Raw genomic sequence first — 22,890 nt, 5'->3', positions numbered from 1 at the left:
TCTTACTATGGCTGCAAATTGAAAGGAGTTTTTTAAGTGAAGTATGTAACAATACTTCTGATGTGAAAGGAAAGGCTGTAAGATGTAATTATTTTTGTAACACTACAAAATCTGTAAATCAACTGCAACCTTATTTGAGAATATATTAGCAGTAATGAAAGGAAAAAAGCACTGTTTTTGTAATTCTGAAGCTTGATAGAAATAATTACTTTAATAGGCTCAAAACAAGCCAAGACACTTTACTTGGTGATGCACAATTGATAAACATTCACTGTAACCTGATTTCCACACGTTATCATTTGTGTTAGAATTTGAATTATTTCTTGTTAAGCGCTCGAATGCTGAGGCGTCTTGGTGCTGGTTGTGGTACACAAAACAGAATGTCATAAAGGAATTTTAAATCCTAGAAAATAGCCACGTTTTCAGCTCTTTCCTTAACATAGAGAGGTTAGGCTGGAGTCGAAGTGTGGACGGCATCTTGTTCCATAGATTGGCCGCACAGAAGGACAGGGAGCGCCCCCCCCACCTTACCTTCCGGATTTTTGGAACGCAGACAAGACCCAGCGTGGTGGATTTGAGTGTTGTAGTAGGTGAATACCTAGAAAACAGTTTCTGTATCTCCCCGGAGATTCCTCAGTGGAGAGCCTTATGTACCAAACAAAAGGACTTAAAATCGACCCGTTGCTGTACCGGAAGCCAATGTAAGGACCAAAAGGCATCCAACGTAGGGCTGCCCTTAGGAATATTCATAAGCAGTGTGGATGCAGCATTTGTGTGCTATATAGTTTTATTAATACAACTGCATATCTGAGCAAATTCAGTGGCTATTTCAATAATAAATGTGCTGTCTGTAAATAAATGACAGTGCACTACCATACAATACTTTAAAATATATTGGTGGCACTGTACTCCTAAATGCACCATCAGCTACATACTAAACCCTCACCACTCACTTGCTGAGTGCATTGCTACACTTAGTGTGAAACTAGGATTTTTTCAATCCTTGTGACTTCCGTAATGTAACATTGATGTCAGCACCCCCCTTTGACAATTGTACCAACACTGATAATGCAAAGGCATTGAACTATGTCCCCCAAGTTCAGTTTTAATCTCTTCAATGCTAGGTCTCACAGCCCCCCTCCCCTTTCTGGGGGTAGTTTGCTTTTAGGCCTCCATAACATTTAGCCCACATAAAGGTATCAGGTACCCAGGGTTTGTGGATTTCCTTAGAGGGGCCAAGAAATTAGCCAACATACAGCTACATTTGGGGAGGGGGTTGGGAGGGGTTGGGAAAAATGGGGGGGAAAGTGCTGCAGAAGAAAGCAAATGGCATCAACGAAGGGTTTGCAATGTTGAAATCACTATCTCTCAACTTTCAGCAACAGGCAGACTTGAATCATAAAACTACATTTTTCAGCACAGTTTTGGCATTTTACTGGGAAATAGCCCATGTTTCCCATTTTTTGTGCTTTCAACCTCCTTCTAGTTTGTGGTGGAGACAGGTGTGAAAGCCATTGTGGATCCTAGGCAGCTATACATTTCTGCATTATAGCCAAAAATCTGAATTCTGTAAAGGGTCACTTTTGTAGATCCTTCAAGACTGCCCTATAAAAAGTTACAGTTGAAATAAAAACATATTGAAATGGAGTTGAAAAAAAAAACCATTGTGTTTACGTTTTCATCTGTAACTTCTTACTAGCAGATTTTTTTACACAGCATAGGACCACATAGACTAGGAAGAGTTAAGTCCTTCTCTTATCTAGGCGTACTTTTCGATGAGAAACTGGAATTCAGAAACTTGGCTGAAAAACATGTAGCCAAACTGGTGGCCTCAACGGGTGCCATAATGGCATATGGGAGGAGGCTAGGTAGATGGTCACCGGAACAGATATTGAACCTATATAGAGCGGTTTCTTGCTCCAAGGTGTCATACGGGGCAGAAGTTTGGGGCTGCAAAATTAATCATGTGCACCAGATACAAGCTGAGAAAAATAAAAAAAATTAAAAGATTTAAGGTTCCTCAGAGCACACCCTCATATATAGCACACATGGAATTGGGCGAGCCATATATTGAGGATAGAATCATGGTTCGACCCATCCTGGCATGGATTAAGATCTGGACTAACCCAGAGGCCGACCTCAGCAGACAGATCATTAAGGATTGCTTGAGCCGGGACAGAGGGGGACAGATCCTGTGGCTCAAATATGTAAAAGACACTATGGAAGGAATTGGTTGCAAGAATTTGTTCTTTGAGCCGGAGGCAACGACCACCCTGAATAAAACTCTGGTAAAAAAACTTTTTATTGCCTGGGCATCTGCCAGAAGAGCCCACGCTGAAACCGGGAAAATATCCGTTGTGGCCCATGGTTCACTAAAAACAACGCCTGGAATGGAACCATACCTAGCGGTGATGCACAATGCGCAGGAAAGATTCTATATGACTAGGTTTCGATTGAATCTCCTTCACCATTTACTGGCTGTTCCCGCAGGCTTCACACGCTCGGTAGAGCTGAAGGGTACCTGCGGCTGCGACACTAGGTCTCCGCAGGATACCCTTCACTTTGTTTTAATATGTCCTTTTTACTCAGTCCCTAGACGGAAGTTTTTAGTAAGGATCTTGAAAAATAAAAAACTGAGACATGCTAAAGCAGCCCTCCTTTTTTTGCAAAAAGCATCAGACCCATATACCCTGTTATGTATATTAAGTTTTATTAAGGTGGCTATGAGATTAAGGAACACCAGGGAAATATCGACCCACATTAATTTATAGACTGAATCAATGTCTGTATAAGATTCCCAATGATCTATTGTTCGCTTCGCCCCTTTTTAGACCTATTTTTATTGCTCTTAATATGTAATTTAAAAAAAAATGCTTTTTAAATATTGTATGTATGTATTTTCATGTTCTTTAATGGTATCTTTTTAAGTCCCGAATAAAGATATTTGATTGGATTTGAGTTGAAAAAAAAAACATTGTGTTTACGTTTTCATCTGTAACTTCTTACTAGCAGATTTTCTAAAATAAATATATTGTGACGTTTGCTGTACCTTTCTGGTTGTGGGGATATATAGGGCTTGTAGGTCTCCCAGAACCAACAACTGAGCTGCCCTTTACAATGGTTTTTTATTGTGTACAGACTATACAGCAGTTCATATGGTAAGTCAAAGAATGGAAAAAGGTTATCAAGGAAAACTCAGTATTTCTAAAATTTACACCAGATTCTGAGTTTAGGAGCAGTAGTTTGTAAATCTCTTAATTTATAGATACCTATACTGGCATGTGTTTCAGAAGGCATTATGTAAGAGGTCTTCTGTGCTACACATTTGCTTACATTTGATAAGTAGGTATATTCAATTGGTGATAACAAATGTTCTACTATTCTGCATTCCCACGTGTCTCCCGATAAAAATGGTACCCGACTTATGTGGCTGGGCCTTGCACCTGCAACTCAAAACACTCCAAAACGAGAACTAGGAGACATCATATTTCACCCAGCAGAATGCACGTTTTTTACAAGGTGGCTAGCAGTGGATTTTGGGCCCCAGGTCAGCAGGCACTTAGGGAAACCTACCAAAACAGCACATTTTTTTAAACTAGACATTCGGGGGAGTCCAGAGTAAGGTCACCTGAATGGCACTCACCAGGTTTGTTTACCAAGAATCCCCTGCACAGCTCAAACTTTGTTAAAAAAAAAACAAATTTTCCTTGCATTTCTGTGCGGAAAAGTCTTTGATTCTGCAGGCTGCCACAAATGTTCTGCCATCCAGCATTCCCCAAAGTCTCCCGAGACAAAAAGTGCATCATTGGTGCATCATTGGTGTTGGTAGGCCAAGTGGCCGTAAAATGACAGGGCACCAAATACAAGGTAGAAACATCACAATTTTCTGCTGAAAAACAATGTGCTTTTTGCAATGTGGGTAGCAATGGATTTTGGGCCCCAGCTCAGCCGGCACCTAGGGAATCCTACTTAACTAGCACATTTTTTAAAACAAGACACTTGGGGGAGTCGAGAGTTGGGTGACTTGCATGGCTCTCACCATGTGTTTTTTTACCCGGACTCCCTTGCATTTCTGTGAGGATATGTTCTGGAATCTGCAGAAAGCCACACATTTCCTCCCATCCAGTGTTCCCACAAGTCTCCCATGGTTAATATAAACAGTGTTTTGTGATAGATAATTTTTGGACCCTTTCCGGTCACAGGCACTTGGCCCACCCACACACACAAGTGAAGCTCCGTTTTTCCTCAGGCGACTTGGGGACACGCTGGGTGCTACGAACCTTGTGCCGGCCCAGTTATCCCACAACTGTCCCACGTAGCAATGTGAGAAAAAAATATGTTTTCGTCAATTAATTAAATTTACAAGGGCTTCTGGGTAAGTAAAGATAGTGGGATCCACACAAAACATACCACATATTACTCCCTTATTGATCAGTTTCCAAAAAGATGTGTTGCCCAGAAGGTGCTCACTACAGAGAGAGTATGCACTGATGGTTAAAAGTAAAAAACACCAAAATATTGCCCCAATAAAGGGGGCAGCCCTTGCCCATGGGGCTGCTTCCCGATGTGCCCATGAAGTTTTTCCTGGTATCTAGTGGCTTTCTGACCTCCCTTGGGGCAGAATTGCCTAAAATATGTGCCCAAAAAACAGGGGAGTGACCCTTGTCAAAGGGCCTGCTCCAGAACATCCGCAAACAATTATCCCTGGCGTCCAGTGGGTTTCTGAATCTCTTAGGAGCAGATAGGTCTAAAAATATGGCTGATCTGCCCCCAAGGCAGGCAGAAATGGGCAAAATATGTGCCCTACTAAAAGGGGAGTGACCCTTGCCAAAGGGGCCACTCCCCAAAAGCGAATTATCACCGATTTCACCCCCACTCCCGCCCCAGAAGGCAGATCAGCCTATAGACGGGCAATAAGCTGAGGGATGAGGGTGTCCTGATCCATGAGCCTGGCCCCACTGGCGATCGTGGTGCAAGAATCCACTCCAACCAGGAACAGGGGGAAAGGAAAAACTCTTTCCTTTCCCCCTGTGTCTGTTTTTTTTTGTTTAACTGCCGATAGAAAAACTCTTCTTAGTGAGTTTCTTTTTCTTGACGAGGTGGATGCAAATAGCTTCCAGCCGTTCCCCGGCCTGCTCTGATGACGTTGCCGCAATCACCGAGGGGGTGGGGGGGTTGGGGGTGGAGGCAGAAGGGCTATTGAGTCACGTATTAATTTACTTATGTGTGTACCCACAGTCCTAATTTTCTGTTTGTTCACTTATCTGTATATGAAGTGATTTCTTTAAAAAAAAATTGGATAAAATTATATTTTTCTAATACACCTTGTGTTGTTTTTTGTATGTTGTGTCTTGTTGAAACAAATTGTTTAAACTGAATTGAAACTCCAGTGTTTGATTGATTCTTAATAAGGATCACTAATCGATCCTTCCTAAAATTAGTCTAAATAATTAAGCACGCATAAAATAAATTCCCTTGAAGGCATCTTCACCCATTAATTGGCAGAACAGCAGACATTGGGGATTTGAGGAATCAGGTTCGAGTCTGGTGTTGGCTCTGGGCAAATCACTTAGTCTCCCATGGTTAAACCAAAATGAATTTGACCTCATGCAGTGCAATCTGGTGCTCAAGTAAACCACTCCAACATATATACATATATATATTTATGTCTGCAATGCTCCACTGGGTCTCGTTTTAACACAAAAATGGATATTCTGCTGCAGGGTTTTACAAATTTGCAAGAATCACTGGTATCAACTTCAAGATTCTTCAGAAACCTTGTGCTTTTATTGAACAGATGCAAAAACAACAGTTGATGGAAAGAATGCAGAACAATGTCATACATTCACCCCAGTACAGAGATCTGTGCCTAAATCCATCGTTTTTTTGCTCACGATGCCATTCCAGTTTGAACCCAGCCATATGCAAATCAGTCTTGACCCTGTGCCCGATGGAAACAGTCCAGCCCGAACTGCCAAGCCAGGTCCTTCCTGGACTGGAAACAAGCATGCTTGTTTCCGGTCCAGGGAGGACCTGGCTTGCTCTAGCACATTACCAAAAAGATAAGAACTATATCTTGGCCAAATACTATTCTGATCTGTATGCTGGGCATGGTCAGGTGGGTACCTCGGCATTAGCAGATTAAGTGGCAACCTCTCCCTGAAGCGGATTTCCCCAGAACGTGTAATGATACTCAAAATCCATGGAACATTACTAGAAATTAGGGGAGCCATGTCTGACCTAGCTGCTGGAAAGACACCTAGATCGAACAGTCTCCTGGCCAAATTCTATTCTTCTTATGTTAATATACATCTAGAAAGGCAGTGCTAGAGCCCCTTCCTGAACTACAACAGAACTTGCCATATATGAAAACATATCACCAGTTGTTGATCCTCAAGATTGATAAGATCTCAAATAACATATTAGTGACACAGCTGACGACCCTACTGCCAGATTTGATCCATTGTAACCACAATGGATTTAATCGATTTCAGAACACGTTGATCAACATATGGCGATTGCTTGACCTCCTTGAGTAAATTGCAGAATCAGCTGGTATCCCCATGGTTGTTTCAATAGATAGAAAATAAGTCTGATACGCTAGACTGAATGTACTTGCAGTCTTCAGAAAATCTGTGATTGAGGAAGCGCTAATGGTCTGGATTGAACTTTTATATGGTAATACAAGGGACCTCATTTTTACTGGAAGGGAGATATTCAAATCCTGTAAAATTGGGAGGGGTAGAGAGAGGGATGCCTCGTCCCCACTCCCGTTTGCTCAGGAGACAGGGGTACACAAATAGCAGGTGGGAGCCACTCAATATCATATGTGGACAATGCACTCCTTTATTTAAGAGATACGCGTATTGATGATTGTCCAGTGATGTAAGCACTTTATGACTTTAGTAAGATGTCTAGTCTTTATGTTGGCTACCTCTGGAAGCCAGAATTAATTGGAAAACAGCATGTATGACGCATAAAGCCCTGCATCATAAAGCTCCCAGCTATCTAGCACAGAAACTGACGATCTCTGGTGGGATCAGATCTTCAAGAAGTGCGGAAATCCTATTACGGAAACCACAAAGATTCAATAGGAAGAAAACATATAACCAAACTTTTTCAGGGATGGCACCCAGAATGTGGAATGCTTTACCCTTAGAAACCAGACTGAACCCTCAACTGCTTCCTTTAAAAAGGAGGTAAAATCTATTCTCATGGCCAAATTCACCTGAGTTAAAGATATTTTGCGACCTAATGTACCCTCACTATTACCTCACAATGACAAGGACCATTTTAAGCAATCTAGACATTTTATATTCCTTTTAATCGGTGCAAGGGGATAATTTCTAGCTGTACCTTACCACTGTGCCTTTACAAATTGTTTGTATACATGTTTTAAGTAACCTGTTATTGATGTCACGAGAACTGTATTTACTGTAAATTACCTTATCACTGTGCCTTTACAAACTGTCTGTATACGTGTTTTAACTAGCCTGTTATTGATGTCAAAAGAATTGTATTTACTGTAAAGTGCTCTGATATCCGCAAGGGTCTGGTTCGCGCTCTATAAAACTTTCAAAATAAATAAATAAGACAAGTTTGTTTCCGGCATTGCAGATAACTTCTGCAGATGTAGGGTCACCAGTTTGCAACGCATCAAGATAAGTTACCTTCAGAAACCTAGATGTAAAACTTAAACCGAGATATAATTAAAACTGATACACGGTTATTTACAACAGCACTGAGACCTGGTATAGTCTAGAAGAAGCTACTCCCATTGATATTGGGAAGAGTTGTGTTTCCCAGCATTGATGGCAAGTGTTACATTGTTCAAGATGAGTGTGGTTACCTAGACTGCGTACCTACTCATCCACACTCCCAATGTTACTTCCCTCAACACTGTTCAGGGAGCTGAATTCACTAGTTCGGAATCCTGATTTGGGGTGGTGGATGCAGAAGAGAGTGTCACTATGGAAATTAAAGCTTCCTCAACAGACGTAGTTTTGGGTTCTCCAAACTTTGAAACATTATTACCTGGCGGGCACAACTCCAGTGGATAGCTGGGTGGATAGAGAGGAAAACAAGGAAGAGGTAATATCTTTGACATGGGCAGAAAGGGAGGGTGGTACTTGAGTTTATCAGTTGCTATTGGAGTAAGATCAGGGAACAGTGGCAAGAAGACCTGGTACTGTGTGTACAGCCAGGCATTGCTAGAAGAATAAGGAGAATGAGAACTTCAGAGGTTTATGTTCCAGACTTAGGACTGTGATGTATGCCAAAATTTGAGAAAGTGGCCAAGACACTTGGTAGAACATTTACGGTACAAGCCATGATCCTATGAACATGAAGTATGCAACACTTCTTTTACTGGACACAGATCTGCAGACACAGGAAGACATACGAATAGGAGGAAATGGGACCAGAAATACATGTGGTCTTACATTTAAACCCTCTTTCAGGAATAGTAGGAAATTGATAATCTTACTGTACTGTGCACTTCTAGACATGTTCAAATGTGATCTGATTAAACTTGTGAAAACGTGGGCAGGAGAACTATAAGACACAGAACGGTGCAGGGTATGAGGTTATCAGGTTACAATCTCCACAAAAACAAGGCTTGAATTATTACAAAATAATTACCTGCATAGTATGTAACTAACTTCTAAAAGTATAGGGGCATTCTACATCAATACCTTTAAGTTAAGCAAGATGATTTTCTTTACGTATGACATAGGACTGCCTAGTAAAGAAAGAATATTGGGTTTGAGTGAAACAATGATAAGCAGGGTAACAAGGAAAGATGAACTTATTTAAGCCAGAAGAATATCTATTAGGTCTGATGACCTACCCTAAGAAAGACAGAAATAGGTGTTAGTTTGCAGACCTAGCATCACTAATGACAAAACGCTTAATTGCAATGTATAGGAAATAGTGAAATAACATAGCTCCCTGGTATTCAAACCATGGATAGCTGATACCTATAAAGAGGCACACAAAGTGTGCAATACTAACCAACTTCAAGTAAAAAGGGGGTAGGGTACACAGTAACACTAATATATGGTATTATTAGGTTATAGTATAATTGGCATGGTCGTGTTTATATATAGATTATGGTAATTGTTGGTATTAGCACTGTAGATTGCTTTCTCAATCTTCCAGTTCTTATTTATTTTGAAAAGGACAACTATTCCTAAACGGTCAGATACCTACTTTTTATTTAGAGATTTGGTGTTACAAAAAAAGGAGGAGTCATCTGCATTTTTTCATATATTTCTTAGATTGTGCTACTGGGTACGCACTTGTGACGGGGCATGCGGTCAGGACACGACTACCCCATCGGACTGGTGGTCCGCCACCCCACTCTCACCTTGCCCCTTTTCCCCACAGCTGCCACCTTGTCCATGGAACGAAGAACCGAAGTCAGGCTGGCCGGACGATAACAACACGCATGGTCCCTTTAAGTTCCCGGACCAAGAGGAAGAGGCCCCGCCCCTGGACAACGTCGATACGTCAAAAGGAGGAAGCAGGAAACACATGACAGATGGTGTTTCCCTGGAGGGAGCTGGAGACAGAGAACGGCGGTATTCGAGTGAGACAGAGCTGAAAGAAGAGACCGGGACCGACACGCTAGGAGGCCAACGTTTCCACGCTTCGCCCTGCCACGTTCCCACGGGAAAAGCGTGGCTTCAAGAGGTACGGGGTCGTGTGGCGGGTTGGGTGGGGCAGAAGAGTCAGCCCTGTGTGTAATACTGTAAAGCCCCTTTGTAAAGCTATCCCAATCCTTTCCCGCACGTGCACTCCTACCTCATGAGTTGTATAGAGTTCACAGTACACCACTGGTTTCCCTCACTCCCGGCCCTAACGAGTGTTACATGGTCCAACCAGTTATCTGACCCGATTTTCCTTTTTTTTCGGTACCGGAGCGGAGAAGACCCGAGCTGAAAGACGTTTCCTAACTGGACCACCTCGGTAGTGGACCTCATCCCTGGAATAGCCAAGCTGGAGCAAGCTACTTTTCCTTTGGACCCCGCAGCTCAGACCAAGGAGTGAGCAGCACCCTTACTTAAAAAGACTTATTTGCCAATAAAACCTTCCCTAAAACCTTTACTCAAGGCGCCTGTGTTCCTATGTACCCCGAAACCTCCAGTCAGTCCGAATCCAGTAGGCAAAAAACCAGAGTAGCCCGACCCCCTCGGGACAACCCTATGCCAGGATCTGAGGTCCATTGAGTCTTAGAAAAGCCCTTTATACTTCAGCTTTTTTACCACTGGTTATCATTTTTAGGTCGAGGTAATATCCGGTATGCTGAAGGCAGAACCGGAAGTACCGAGATTTAATGTTTCTTAGTGTGGACTATTTGTCCCGCCTCTGTTTTTGCCTCTCTCCCATTGGCTGGCTTCCTAAACGAAGGCCAGCCATTGGAGGAGAGAGCTGTCCCTCCGAATAGGCTCCGTCCTTTTCGGATTTGGAGGTGTGTTCGGTGTTCTTCTTTCCACTTTTAGGCCACGCCCATTCTGAAAACACCGAACATGCCTCCAATTCGAAAAATTTGGAACCTTGTGTCCGCCATTATTTGTTTTGTCTTTCTCCGTGATGCAAGGACCGGCAGGTAAGCCATATTGTTTTTTTGGCTTACATTCTCTCTTTTTTTGTGTTTGCTTTCTGTGTTTCCCTGTGTCCTGTGAGCGGTTTGTCCCGTCGGATGGGTCCTGTTCGTCCCGTCCGATTTGCCAGCGTCACCATCCCGTCGTTTATGGCACGATGGCGCAGGGGCGGGTGATTTTTCGTAAGTTTCACCTCGCATGTGTTGTGCAATTTGGAGCGCTAGCTAGGTAGCGATCGGTGGACGCAGATGGAGGCGTCCGACAGGTTTTAGTGGTGGCTGTGCCTGCTTTTCGTAACAGTAACGATACTGGTTGGGTATTCAGCTAGTGTCCTCTACTTGATTGCGTGGAGGACGTGCCCTCATTCATGTCACTAAGAAAGGCACCCGGTCAACCCTTTTCCTGCTGTGATCGCCCACATATTGGCGCTTGGTTGGGAGAATGCGAACAATGCTCCGGGTCGTGTCTGAGCGCCTTTCTGTGCCCTGAGTTCCACAATGTCGACCAATTTTAATGGTAGAGTCCTGCTGTGTTTTGGTAGGTGTTTGTTGGGCATATAAGGTAGAGGGCTTGTATGAGTGACGAGGACCGGCCCATAAATCAATCTGCGTGTGTGGTAGGGTGTTGAGGTTAGTATGACATTGCTTAGCGGTGCAGCCACTCTCTCGCTCTGACATAAGCACGTATGCGTATCGAGAGATATCCAGCGAGGAATGCGTTCACTGTACATTTTTCCACTCCCTGGACTAAGAATATTCCGTCCGACCTCTGTCCGCTGTGTCTTGAGTTCGGATTCGGGGGCATTGCATGCCAAGGCTGTACTGGTGCGCAGACGCACTCCAGCCGGGCCTCTCCACTTTGCCACTTGATGGCAATATCTATGCCGGGGTCACAGAAATATTGGGATTACGGCCCGATGTGCCTCGCCTGGAGCTTCATTTGTGGCTTCCTCTACGACAACAGTGCAGGCTCGATGATTTTAGGTTCAAACGCTGGCGAATATTCCTGATGTAAAATGAATCGAGTCAAGACTCTAAATAGTCCAAGTGTGCAGTGGTATAGATACAGTGGTATACATTAATAATGCCGTTATTTATTTACGCTATGAATGGCAAATTTTGTGTTGGCCGTGAGCGCCAAAGTTAGTCACTTTGTGCCACCTAGTGGATGACAGAAATAGTGCATGTCACTGAGGTTTTCAAGAGAGACCACATCTGAAAACCATCTCGGAGTATAAAGTAATGGCAGCAATTTAACTTTCTTGCGCTACCGGGCAGCGGGCGTATGGGTGTAGAAAGTCGTCGTCACCCTTTGCGTGAGATGCCTGAAGTGCCTCATGGGGGGAAAATTAGCGGCGCTGATCGCATATTCTTTACGATGCCTCTGAATTGCGCTGTAAACCCTCTTGAAGCAGATTACAGTGTTTCCTCCCTTGCAGTCGTTGGAGTCACCAATTAGGCTCATGCACAGGATTTCCCGGTTTTTAGGGCTCGGCCTACATCCCACGAAGTGGGTGTGGCCAGAGTCCTCTAGAGAGAAGTTCGGCAAGGTAACCTAGACATTCCAGAGAAGCGCATGAATTGTGTTTGTTATTTATGGCAGCTGCATGGGAATTGGCCATCGCATGGCTGTCTTTTTACAAGGCAGCACGCAATAGGCCATAGTTTGTGGAGTTTCTCCACTTCCTGCATATTCTGTTCGGAGACGCACAGCTGAAGGCTATAAATTATCAATTACCAGCTGTCAGGGGGTGCCGTAATTGAATCCAGATGGTAAGCGCGCGTGCACCATTCTTTGCTGTCTGCTCTCGGAAGCCTTGGAACTGTATTTGGCATTCCTGCAGCGTGTGCATTTAGTGTCAGGACTGGATGATGCTGGGCGCGCGTGCACTCCAGCCTGTCCTCCTGGGCCTCAGCTCGGCAGAGGTGTGTGCCTCGAAGGCTGCTCGGGAGTCTGCGGGGTCAGGCATAATGTTTTTTGTTGAAATCTGCAAGTTATGCAACAGGTTGTGGTTTGCGTGAAAGTACATTAACGGAAAGCGCCACTGGCGCGGAAGCACAAAACAATGATGTGTCCATGAATATAAGTGAAAACAGAGCGGTAAATAATGAGGCAGTGACGTGGTTGCTAGAAAGCAAAATCACTTGTTAGCAGTGTTTAATTTGTGCCATAATAAGTGCCAGGGCCCAAGATATTTCTTTTTTTTTTTTTTATTTGTTTTTATTGTCGCATCAATAAGCATATGTAAAGAGTATAACATCTGCTGGCGTGGCGTCAACATTCAGCCACTGTCAGCCGTTTGCGCAGCTTTTTGTTTCTAAAACTCTAATTTTTGCATTTTGTGTTCATAACTTTAACAATACGGGCCCAAGATATTTCTGAGGAGGCCACTGCTGCTTGCCCTACTTCAGGCCACTGCCAGTGATGCCAAATACGAGAATCAACGGCACCTACTATCCAGTGTAGGACTTAAAAAAACAAGTGTGTATACCCAGTCATGCATCTGCTCTGAGTGTGAGTGCAGAGTAGTGAGTGCAGAGTAGTGAGTGCAGAGTAGTGAGTGCAGAGTAGTGAGTGCAGAGTAGTGAGTGCAGAGTAGTGCGTGCAGAGTGCAGAGTGCACTCACTACTCTGCACTCACTACTCTGCAGAGTAGTGAGTGCAGAGTAGTGAGTGCTGAGTGCAGTGTGTAGAGTGAGTGTGTAGAGCGAGTGCACTCACCACTCTACACACTCACTCTACACAGAGTGGTGAGTGCAGAGTGGTGAGTGTCGAGTGCCTGTTCCAGAGAGAGCAGGGTATGCTTGTGCGCTTACACGGTGCACTGACACACAGGAGCTAAAACAAATAACAGCTGAACACGTGGGAGCGTCATTGAGGCAGCCGGCCCTCTGTGAAGGGAGCAGCAAGGAGGGGATGCCTCAACCAATCAAGCGCAGCTACTCACAACCTACTGTACGATTACAACACAGACCGAAGGGCAGAGCTAGGTCTTTTCGCATTACGCAGGGTGAGCAGTGTGTGAGTGTGTAGGGTGAGCGCGTGTGAGCGTGCAGGGTGCACCTCCACAAAACTCATGCTATATACGGCTGAAAAATAGCACTAGGCGACGATAATGAAATTCAACAGTACTGCGAAAGCATGGCTTACATTACAAACAAAGTCTTGCAGTTGCCCATTGTGAATGACAATGCCATTTATTTAACGATTAAGCTATTGGCAATGTAAATGACAATGTCATTTATTTATGATTTAAAGATATGTCATGAGCAATGCCAATAGCTCTACCTTTAATGATGCCGAGACCATTGCATTGTGCCACACCACTCTCTTCCCCCACACCACTCTCTTCCCCTGCACCACTCTCTTCCCCCGCACTACTCTCTTCCCCCACACCTCACTACATCACTCTCTCCCTAACTCTCTCACTAACACTCTCAGTACATCTCTATCTTTCACTACCTCACTATCTCTCACTATACTACACTCTCTCACTAACTCTCTAACTCACTACTCAACTCTCTTTTTCTCACAGCAACACAATATCACTACAACAGTTACTATCTCTCACTCTAACACACTACTCAAAATTCACTCTCTCACTACCTCTCTATCACTACATCACTATCTATTTCGATCTCACTCTCACTACCTCCGAATATCACCACACACTCAAAAAATAACTACATCACTCTCTCACTACCTCACAACTTCACTCTCTCTTTCTAAATTACTAATTCACTCTATCTCACTCACAAATACACTAAGTCACTTACACTCTCTCTTGCACTACCTCACTATCTCACTACATCACTCTGTTTCTATCTTAATACCTCACAACATCACTAACACTCACTACTTCACTCTCTCTTTCAATACATCAATCTTTCTCACTACCTCACAACATCACTCTCCATCACCACCTCACTCTCTATCTACCTCACTCTCACTACATCACTCACTCTCTATTTCAATACCTCTCTATCTCGCTACCTCACTCTCTCTCTGCTAATGCAATATGTCTAATGCAATATGTAACACATATGCAAACACTTAAGCTATTGACAATAGAAATGACAATAACATTTACTTAGGGATAAAAAAAAATAATAATAAGCAATGCCAATAGCTCTACCTATAATATTGCCGAGACCATTGCATTGTAAATGCTGGTTTATAGTTTGCCCTTACTTTCTGTGAAAGGATTTGCTCTAGTCAAGTTAAATGTTACATATTTACTATTCTCCTGGCACATATCATGAATGCAGTTATTACTTTATGAATATCATGACGTGTATATGAAACAATAAATACATTTAAAAATAACGAGTAGTATTAATTTAAACCTATTTGAAAATAAGAACCACACTGGAGCTTTTATGTACCCAACTGTCCCCAAACTATTCTCACTTTACTTTCTTCTTCAAAACGTCTCACCTTGTGGTGTGTATCGTGGATTTAGCACAGCTGGTAACACAAAGCGAACAGCTCCATCAGCTTCCAATGCCAATTCCCGCACAAACGAAAGTGTGACAGATGCTTCCTGGCCAGGGGGAAGGTTTCCTACACTGCAGCAGAAGATGTCTCCAGAGCTGGTGTCTTGTTCCAGTAAGAAGGCCTCCTGACCTTGACTGATGGCATCCTCGTACGTCTCATGGGCCTGAGATGAAAGCAGAAAAGGGATTTACTTAAATGGTGGGGAAAAGCCTTTCGCGTGGCTTTTTGAGGATCAGTTGCCCTACCCTTGAAGGTTCCGGACTGCCATGTGCGTTTATTTTCGGTAAGACCAACAATTTTGTGAGTCCACCGTTGCGCTCGGTTTGAGGTTTGCTCTTACTCATGTATAGGATTGTAAATTGTATATGCAGATCATTAACCGCAGCCATCGCTGCGTTAATACTTTCAGAGTGGACACACAGAGCCCAAAATTAATATCAGGACAATGGAGCAAACACTTCTTGTAGTGCATTCCACATATACATTGTTTAAAACGTTTACAAAACACCAAATAACAAGATTTGTTCAGCAACAAAGCCGTAGAATTACCACATGATTATAAATATTGTTCAGTTCACAAAATACTTTATTCGACAAGTAAAAGCCATAAAAGTAAACAATTAAGACACATTAAAACTTTAAAATACAGTTCACACATTGAGGGGGAATACACTTCTCCATTACAAAAGGTCTATTAAACATATAATTACAAATACTGCAATTGATTCAGAAGACATTTTAAAAAGTCAAGCAACAAATATCCATACATTGATAAAAATCCGACAGTGTTAATTATACATATAAAGTATGTTAAAAAGGCATATGATACCAATACCATGTTTAAAGAATGTTACATAGCTACTGCAAGGGCATCTTCTTCCTTAGTCTCATGGTCCCTAGCAGAAAGCTTGCGACCCCGAAGCACACCACGGGGGAGGGTAACATTTGCAGAAAAATTAATGCAGGTCTAACTTGGGTAAAGTTGGCCTCTCTCAATAGTGGCAGTATAATTTCTTAGGACTGGGGGCATAGAATTTACACACAAAAAAATGCAAAGGATCCTGTTCCAGAGAAACTGTCACAAGGGCACACCTTTAGCGTACCTGGCATTGAAAATCCCTTGGGAAAAGCTAAAATCCAAGGCACCTGATTCAATCGGAATCTTGTTAGGACAAAGGAATGTTGTACATTGGTAACTAATGACAGGTAGGACTGTAGCTGTGTAGACAGACTTATGGTAACATACCTTTTCACGGAGGCCTTAGCTAATTCCAAGCCCTGAGGCCTTAGCTACTTCCAAGCCCTCCCTGGTCACCTGCTGCCTGGCCAAAAATTTAATTTACAAATAATGTATTAACTGCAGGAACTCCCCAACCATTCCAAACCCCCCCCCCCCCAACCAGTGCGGAGGTCCACATTAGGTATTCAATCCAAATTTGTGTCCTTTTTTGCCAATTTTCTGGCGATTATAAAGGTACCAAGGTTTGCGGAGTCAAATGCAGGAAGCTGAAATATAGCAACATTTCGAGTTTTGGGGAAAAAATAAGGGAAAAGTGCTCTGAATAAAAGGGTCTGATTGTTTCATAAAAATGGCGCAAGAAATGGCTTGCTGTGCTGAAAACACCTTCTCCCGGGCTTTCAGGAACATGCAGAGCTGAATCAAATTTATTTTACCACAGTTTTGGCATTTTTCAATGAGGTAGCCCATTTTTCCTACTTTCCCATTTTTCCTACTTTCTGTGCTACTTTCTGTGCTGTCAACCTCCTTGCAATTTGTGATGAAAACCAGTGTAAAACCCAAGGGTGATCCAGGGAAGCTATATATTTAGGAAAATAGGACAACATTCCGAACTCAGCAAGTGTAGATTTCTCAAAGTTTTACCAAAGAAACGAAGTATTGAAATAAAAAAAAGTTGAACTAGTAGGAAAAGAACAGCCCTTTGTGACGTTTACATCTGTAACTTTTTGTCACGATGACCGATTTACAAACGTAATGTACCAGTACGTCGCAAGACCCTTTCAGTTGTGGGGAAATATAGGGTTTGTAGGTTCTCCAAGAACCAGAGGTACCTCGAGCCAGGCGCGCAACACCCATTGGACTCACCGGGCTTCAGCCCCCCCGTCGTGTGTGGCAGCCCGGGATGAGACAGATCCCGGGCACACACGGAGCCACACCCGAACGTTTTACAGGTCTTTAAAAGACCATTTGAATGTTAATTAGGGGAGCCCCGGAGGGGTGTGGCCAAGATGGCGGCGGAGTAGGACGTGGATCCGAGTCCCTCCGGCGCCATGAGCCCTAAAGCTTTGCCTAGCACCCTCTTGGGACCCTTTGCCAGCGGGGATCATTGCCTCCCGGTCGTCCTCTTGCATCGGCGGTCCGGCTGTGGGTTTTGTTTTGCCTGCCGGCACCGTAACTGAGCCGAGCTGCAGGTGAGGCCTGCGGCGCGCCAGAGTCGGGAGCCGGGTCGGGCTCCAGCGGCGCGAGTGAGTGAGCGGTTCTTGGGCGACAGGGCACGGGTGAAGCTACCGGTGTGGAGGGGACGGAGACGGAGCCCTCATCGTGCCTCGCTTAGCTGAAGAGGACATGGGGAGACGGGCCATAGGCAACGCTAGCAGTCCACAGCGGAGCGGCACGGAGAGTGGATGCCCAGAGCGGTGAACCGAGGCCCGGCAGAGCTACTTACGAGAGGCCGGGGCTTCGGGGCCTGTGTGGGCCCAACGCTGGGGAGTTGCTGAGGCGCCTTATGCCCGAGCTCTACTGTCAGTTTGGTGGGCCCCCTGAAAGGCGACTTTGGTGCTGGTGGTGCTGGCCCCGGAGACGGGAGAGTGGAGGAACCCCGACGTAACAAAAGGGGGTGCCTGGAGAACTCGGCGAGGGAGCACCGGATTGCTTGCGACCTGCTGGAGTGGCCCCGGAGGTGAGAGGGCGATAGAACCGCTGCACAATGCTTGCGGTGGCTCCCTGAGGCGCTTTTCGCGGCCTACTAGGACTCTGTCTTGGTGCGAGGTGCGCTAGCCCACCCCGCGTGGCGCTTTGCCCTAAGCGAGTAGGGCCCCTATTCAGAACTACCTTAACCTGTGCCCCGACCCTACCCACTGCCGGGCTAGGTGGCAATCTGAACTGCGGACTGTCCCCTCCTTCTGAAGGACTACCTGGTTTCCCAATGGGCCTAAGATCGGAGTACAACCCTGGTGACCGGAGGTGGTCCTAGTTGAGCACGTCAACGCCAGGCCTGGTCGTGAGAGCCACGTGGCGGCCCGACGGCCTTGAGGGGGTGACGGTAGAAGGAAGACATCCGGGGGTCGACCATGGCCACCGCCAGGATGAAGAAAGAAAAATTGGGTAAGGACGGAGCACCGAAGAGCTCCAGGCCAGCTGTGTCCCCAGTAGCTGACAAGTCCCCGGGCCGGAGTCAGGCGGAGGAACCCGCGACGAAGGCCTTTATGCTGGAGCTTTTCGCGGCTATCAAAGAGGACATTGCGGGGCTGCACAACCAGCTCGCAGCGTATTTGAGAGAGGTCCGGAGGGATGTGGGTGAAGTAGGGGAACGCATGGCCACTCTAGAAGAGCACGACCTGGAGACAGGGGGCGACATACATCGACTTCAGCAAGACGTTATCAGGCTCACCGAGCAAAATCTCGACCTCCAGGCACATGCGGAGGACTTGGAGAACCGTTCCCGCTGCAACAATATCCGGATCAGAGCAGTGCCATGGAGGGCGAGGGATCGGACCTTCATGAGTATGTCGAAGCCCTATTTTAGCAGATCCTACAGGACGAGGAACCTAAGGACATTCGAATGGACAGAGTGCATCGTGTGGGCCTACCCAAGGGATCGAAAGCGCCACCCCCGGACATCCTTGTATACATGCATGATTTTCAATTGAAAGAACGCATTCTCAAGCTGGCGGGCAATGCTGTTCCCCTGCAGTTCCGAGGGCATACTCCGGTGCTTTACCAGGATTTGGTGGCCTCCACACTGCAGAAACGCAGGGACTTCCGTCTAGTGACTTCGTTCCTACGAGACCGCAATGTTGCCTACATGTGGGGCCACCCTTTGACTCATTTTTCGCTGGCAAAATAAACTAGTTCAAGTGCGGTCGCTCGAGATGGCCATGGACCTCCTGGGTATTGAACGCACGGACAGGGAGTCGATGAATGGTGGCGACGCTCACAGGCGAAGAAGACACTCGGCGGAGTGGCAGAAGGTGGGCCGCTCTAATTCCAAGAAGGGCCCGGATTCCTCGACACGTCTTCAAGAGAGGGGCGCAGCTGTAGCCTCTGTGGCCCAGGTTACGGAGGCCACTCAGGAGGATGGTTCGGAAGTGCCGTGAGTCCCGAGAGGGTACATAGATGGCGTCGGAGGAGAGGTATCCCCTGCAGGTACTCTGATATGTTTTGTGGACTGAGTAAGTCCCGTATCGGGAAGAGGAAGACTGTGGATTGGTGCCTATTCCCCTTGCCTATGTGGCTTGAACTACAAACTTGCGTACTCAAACTTGTCCTTTGTTGCTTCAATTTGGTTTTGTTGAGAGGGGGTTCGGAATGTGTGCAGGGGAGGGGGGGGAGTGAGTGATGGGGGGGACTCCGCATCAGACCTTTGCCATTTGTCCCTAAAGGTAAGTTCCTGCTCATTCCACTTGCACTGATGGGTGTGTGTTCTGGATGCTTGCCGGAGTCGGGCATGGCCCTGAATCTGACCTGGAGCGCTTGTGATGCAGGCCAAGTTCGAATGCGATGGCTAGGGAGTTGAAGGTGATGAGCCTTAATGTCCGGGGCCTAAACAACCCAGTGAAGCGCTCTGCTGTCCTATCCCTACTTGAACAGCCTTGGGGTGACGTCTGCCTCCTACAGGAGACGCACCTCCTGCTTAAGGACATACGTGGCTTGAAGGCCGCGGGCGTGCACCAGCGCTGCCGATTAACTTTTACATCTTACTCCAGCTGATTACGAGCTGCTTGCTTATTTTAAAATTGTCGTGGCTATATTTTGTGTTATGCCCTTCAGCGCCCGCTTTATTCTTGGACTGTCACAGTAACTTGCTCACCTTAGTTACTTCGCTCTCGACCCCGGTCCGCCCCGGCAGTGTGCCGTTTGCGCGGAGGGTCCCTGCACGAGCGCCACTTCCTGTTCTGCACCACTTCCGCCCTGCCTCTCCACCGTGCAGGTGAGCGGTCTAGTGGTTCACGTCAGTCAGTATAAATGGCGACCTGGAGGAAGCGCAGCGGGAGCGCCGAAGTCGCGCACAAGTCAAGCCCGTCTGCGCCCGTCCACGGCCGACCGAGGCCCGGGGCCATGCATGCTACCTGTCGCATTATTTACTCATCTCAAGATCTTCGTTCCTTTCAATGTTGTGCCCCCCTTGCTCCTCACATAGTTGCTATTGCACAGAAATGTGGCATACTGTCCTCCCTTCCTTCTAACACCCCCCTGGCTCCTCTCCCCATCACCCCTTCCCACTGTTACGCCGCCCCCACATTCACCAGTACCAATCCTCTTGGTGCTCGCTCCATTTCGATAGTTTATCTTAACACCCGTTCACTCCCGAAACATCAACTCGAAGTATTTCAACTTCTGGACAGTGGCAACATTGACATCTTGCTCCTCGCAGAAACCTAGCTCCAGGCGGATTCCTTCCCGGACATCATGGCCGCTATACCTACGGGATTTTATATCCTCCAATCTAACAGGTCCTCTGGTAGACCGGGTGGGGGAGTTGCTGCCATCATCCGTTCTGACTTACAATTCACCTCCCTAATAACCACTCCTATTTTAAACTCTGATATACTCACGCTGAAACTCACGTCTCCCACACACTCTTTCATCTGTGTCTTAGTTTACCGCCCCCCTGTTAATATGCCTTCCTTCTCATCCCTGTTTGGTGATCTCATCTCTCAGACAGCCATCAACTCCGCCAGGGTCCTGATCATCGGTGACTTCAATTACTGGCCACTAGATCCCCATGAATCTACCCCCTCACTTAAATTTACCGACCTACTACTTGGTCTAAATTTTTTGCAACATATCTCCGTCGCAACTCATAACAGGGGCCATATCCTTGACCAGGTATGGACAACCAATCTGGATATCTCCCCTCCCCTGGTCTACCCCTGCACCTGGTCTGATCACTTCTTTATTTCTTTCTCTCTGAAAATCTCAGTACCTACTCGTCCCCCTTCAGTATCCAATTTCTCGGCACGCAATTGGAAGCATGCCGACATTTCCCTTTTCCATTCGACCCTCGCCACCACACTCCCCTCTGATCACTCTGACTTGAATTCTCAAACTGCCACACTTGACCAATGGCTGTCCCAAGCCAGCGACGTGGTTGCCCCTGTCAAAACTATTAAATCTAAACGTCCCCAAGACGCTAAGCGTTGGTTTACTGATCAACTGAAAGCTGACAAATTACTTCTTAGACAGGCTGAGCGTTGCTGGAGGCGAAACTATGATCCCCTATTAAAGTCCATTTACACTGACTTATTAAAATCCTACAAAAAATCCATCATTTTGGCCAAATCCTCCCACTACTCCCAGAAAATGATCAGCGCCGCATCAAAATCAAAAGAAATCTTTTCCATCGTGGCTGAACTTTCCCTCCCTGATCGTGTTACGCCTCAGCTTCAACCCTCGCAGGCTCTGTGCGACTCTTTAAACTCTTTTTTTTATTGACAAAATCTCCATGATTAAAAACAATATCCCCTCCACTACCACGTCCCAGGTCAGTGTCCTCCCTTCTGCGAATCCTCGCTCCCACATGAATTTCCCCCTATTTCTCTGGACATTTTTCTTTCGTTATTACAGGCTGTCGGCTCCGGTTTTCCCCACGACTGCTGCCCTCCCCAAATCCTAAGAGACGCCTTTATGGCTTGTCCTGGTCCTCCTCTTGATCTGCTAAATCGTTCACTCTCCACAGGCTCTGTCCCCGATGCTTTCAAAAAAGCAGTGGTTGTACCTATTTTAAAAAAAACCCGGTTCTGACCCTGCGGTCTTAGGTAACTACCGACCTATCTCCCTTCTCCCCTATTTGGGAAAGGTCCTGGAGACCTATGTCACCCGTTGCCTGAGTGCCTTCATCGAGGAAACTCATTTCCTTGACGACCAACAGGCAGGTTTCAGACCGGCCCACTCCACGGAGGCAGTGGTGGTAGCGGTCATGGATGCGCTGAGACAGGGGGCTGATAAGAACTTGGCCCAGGCCCTGGTGCTATTAGATCTCTCGGCCGCTTTTGACACGGTCGATCATGACATCTTGATCGACCGTGTCAGAAATGCGGGCATCACTGGCCCGGCCCTGTCGGATTGTGTCCTTCCTCCAACGCCGCTCCCAATTGGTACAACTGTCCACCTTCTCCGCTCCCCAAATCTCACTCCCCTGTGGTGTTCCCCAGGGTTCTGCCTTGTCCCCTCTTTTGTTTAATCTTTATATGCAGCCCCTTCTTGCCTCTCTTCGACACTCCTCTGTTACCATCTTTAACTATGCAGATGATCTGCAACTCATCTTTCCCATCGACCCCTCCCCTCTCTCTTGCTCCAACTTTCAATCAATAATGCTCACCATCTACGAGTGGATGAACTTCAGTCAGCTGAAGCTCAACCCTAGCAAGACAAAGTTGGTTCTGATCGGTGGGCCTTCGCACCCTTGGACCCCTAACTTCTGGCCCCCAGCCCTTGGTCCCCCCCCCCCTGTCCTGTCAATTCTGTGAAGAGTTTAGGAGTCACTATCTCTGGTGACCTTTCGATGCAGCCTCACATCAACGCTGTTACCTCGACCTGCTTCTTTCACCTT

The 22,890-nt window shown here is 46.0% G+C and overlaps 1 protein-coding gene across 2 annotated transcripts in view; it reads right to left on the bottom strand.

Annotated features, from left to right (window-relative positions):
- LOC147697852 (von Willebrand factor A domain-containing protein 5A-like) overlaps positions 1-22,890 on the bottom strand; it is a 522,842-nt gene that overhangs the window by 338,749 nt on the left and 161,203 nt on the right. For both annotated transcript variants that reach the window (XM_086934525.1, XM_086934526.1), the window contains exon 4: positions 15,041-15,263. In XM_086934525.1, coding sequence (XP_086790651.1) covers positions 15,041-15,263 — 223 coding nt within the window. The remainder of the gene's footprint in view (positions 1-15,040; positions 15,264-22,890) is intronic.

This window comes from Lissotriton vulgaris, chromosome 8, assembly GCF_964263255.1.
Source record: "Lissotriton vulgaris chromosome 8, aLisVul1.2, whole genome shotgun sequence".
NCBI lineage: Eukaryota > Metazoa > Chordata > Amphibia > Caudata > Salamandridae > Lissotriton > Lissotriton vulgaris.
Note: the sequence above shows the minus strand (reverse complement) of the source record. Positions and strands in the feature narration are given on the sequence as shown.